Raw genomic sequence first — 1,991 nt, 5'->3', positions numbered from 1 at the left:
AGACAGAAGCACTAGAGAATCTCATCAAATTAAATTTTCAGTTGGGGGTCTAGTTGATTAACTGAACCATAATGCACTATTGTCTTATTGAAGTGGAAATATTCTATGGAATTTATTATACCTTAGCCTAAGAAGCTTCGCCCTATGGGATTTTTTAATATTTTATGTATATTTACCTATAGATACATATATTTAGGCATATATTGTCTATGTATTTATATATAAAAACATATACATAGTATTTTATATTTTTGTATCTTTATATGTCTATATTTAGTACCTTGCCTGTGTGTATACATACATATATATATATATAGTGAAGTACTGTTATTTTGTTGATATAACTGACATTTTTTCTACCTCCTTTAGTGACTGTCACATGAGTTCCTCAAATATGATGGACCCTAAGGTGCGAGAGACTGAAGGAGATGGAGAAGACAATTCAGGTAGAATTGCCGCCTTCCCCAGTGAATGAAAGTTGCTCTGGCTTCTTGAGCTTCAATGCCTTAGCTCTGTCACAGAAGTGAATCTGTTTCTTTGGAGAATGCATTCTCCCTTTCTCTCCTCCTGTCTGCAAGACCTGTTATATTTTTGACATTTTCAGTGGCTTAAAATAAGGTTTTTCTAGCATCTTGTGACCAAGTTAACTTTTTTACCCAACAAGATCCAACAATAAGTGAAACGCTGACCGGGATGCCTCACAGTGCTGTCATGCCAACTTATATGGGACAGGCACAAGTTGATGGGATGTCTTCTGCAAAATTCTGATTTCATTTTAAGTAATTTCCTTCACAGAGCTTGCTAGGGATCCTAATTCAGGTCTTTCCTTATTGAGCAGTCTAGCATTGCTTTTCAAGATTATATCTTGATTTCCAGTTTAATACTCTGTGATCCATTGAGTCTTGTAATTAGCATTCAAAATATTCTGGGATGTATTACAAAACTGACATTATAAAAGAACTAGCCTCCTGACACTGCACATTCCACCTAAGAAGTCCTTTTCTACCTTTAAATTGCTTTTGGTAACAACATTGTCCTTATCATCACTGTTTAGCTTGCTGAACAGAGGCAGTGGGTTTCCAAGTTGTAATTTCTTCTCTATATCCCAGGCTGTTAATAACAAAGTTTTTCTTCACAGTCTAATTATCTCAAGAGGCAAGTAGAAACTGTATTAGGAAAGGTCTTGCACCGTAGGTTATTTCTTATGTGCCATAAACACTGCAATCCATTCTCCAAGATAATAGTAATTTCATGCTATCAGTATAGTCTTGAAATACATTAATGCAAGAGCAGACTGTGTTCCCTCTTTCAGGAAAAAAAAAATCCACTTATGAAGAAATTATAAGGGAATTATTATTGTTCCAAAAACTTGCAAATGCTGCTGGTTGCATCTTCTTTATGTTTCTTCACTTAGGAAAGAAAAAATCAAAGTTCAAATCTTTCAAAAAGTTTTTTGGTAAAAAGAAAAGGAAAGAAACAACCTCTTCTGAGAGCAGTGATCTGAAGGCATTCCAGTCAACAAGCGTTGTCGCGGCCTCACAGGACATTCACGTTAATTATGACTCTGAAGACGAACTTGAGTAAGTCTTTGGACTGTGGCTGGTAAACAAATACAGAACTCCTACCATGTTTATAGATTAAAGATACCCTGAAGTTGCCTTCTCCTCTTGTTTGGAATGCTGCATTTTCAAGCAGTTGGCTTTTCAGGAAAGTACAAATTAAAATGGCTGATACAAGGCAAATTGCAAGGGAATTGGACGGGATGCAGCAAAAAACAATAACTAAAAAAGATTTAATTTAATCATAAATAAGCCTTGGGTTATCGTTTCAGAAGAATGTAATTCCCATCTTCAAAAATGAATTAGGTACTCAGCTTATATCTTATCAGAATTGTCTTATGCATGCTCCTAGGGTTTGTTAAATAAATTTAGATGCCTCACCATTTATGCTGGGTTTTGAAAGCACGGAAGGGATAGGGGGATGACTCTAAT

At 35.5% G+C, this 1,991-nt stretch overlaps 1 protein-coding gene across 1 annotated transcript in view; it reads left to right on the top strand.

Moving 5' to 3' along the window:
* Positions 1-379: 379 nt before the first annotated feature.
* Positions 380-1,991, top strand: part of KIAA1211L (KIAA1211-like ortholog) — a 26,247-nt gene continuing 24,635 nt past the window's right edge. Inside the window, exons 1-2 of the mRNA XM_010072634.1 lie at positions 380-446; positions 1,415-1,580. Coding sequence (XP_010070936.1) covers positions 380-446; positions 1,415-1,580 — 233 coding nt within the window. The remainder of the gene's footprint in view (positions 447-1,414; positions 1,581-1,991) is intronic.

Source organism: Pterocles gutturalis, unplaced genomic scaffold (genome assembly GCF_000699245.1).
Source record: "Pterocles gutturalis isolate BGI_N339 unplaced genomic scaffold, ASM69924v1 scaffold19282, whole genome shotgun sequence".
Classification (NCBI taxonomy): Eukaryota; Metazoa; Chordata; class Aves; order Pterocliformes; family Pteroclidae; genus Pterocles; species Pterocles gutturalis.
The sequence above is the reverse complement of the archived record's forward strand: the minus strand, read 5'-3'. Positions and strand labels throughout refer to the sequence as shown.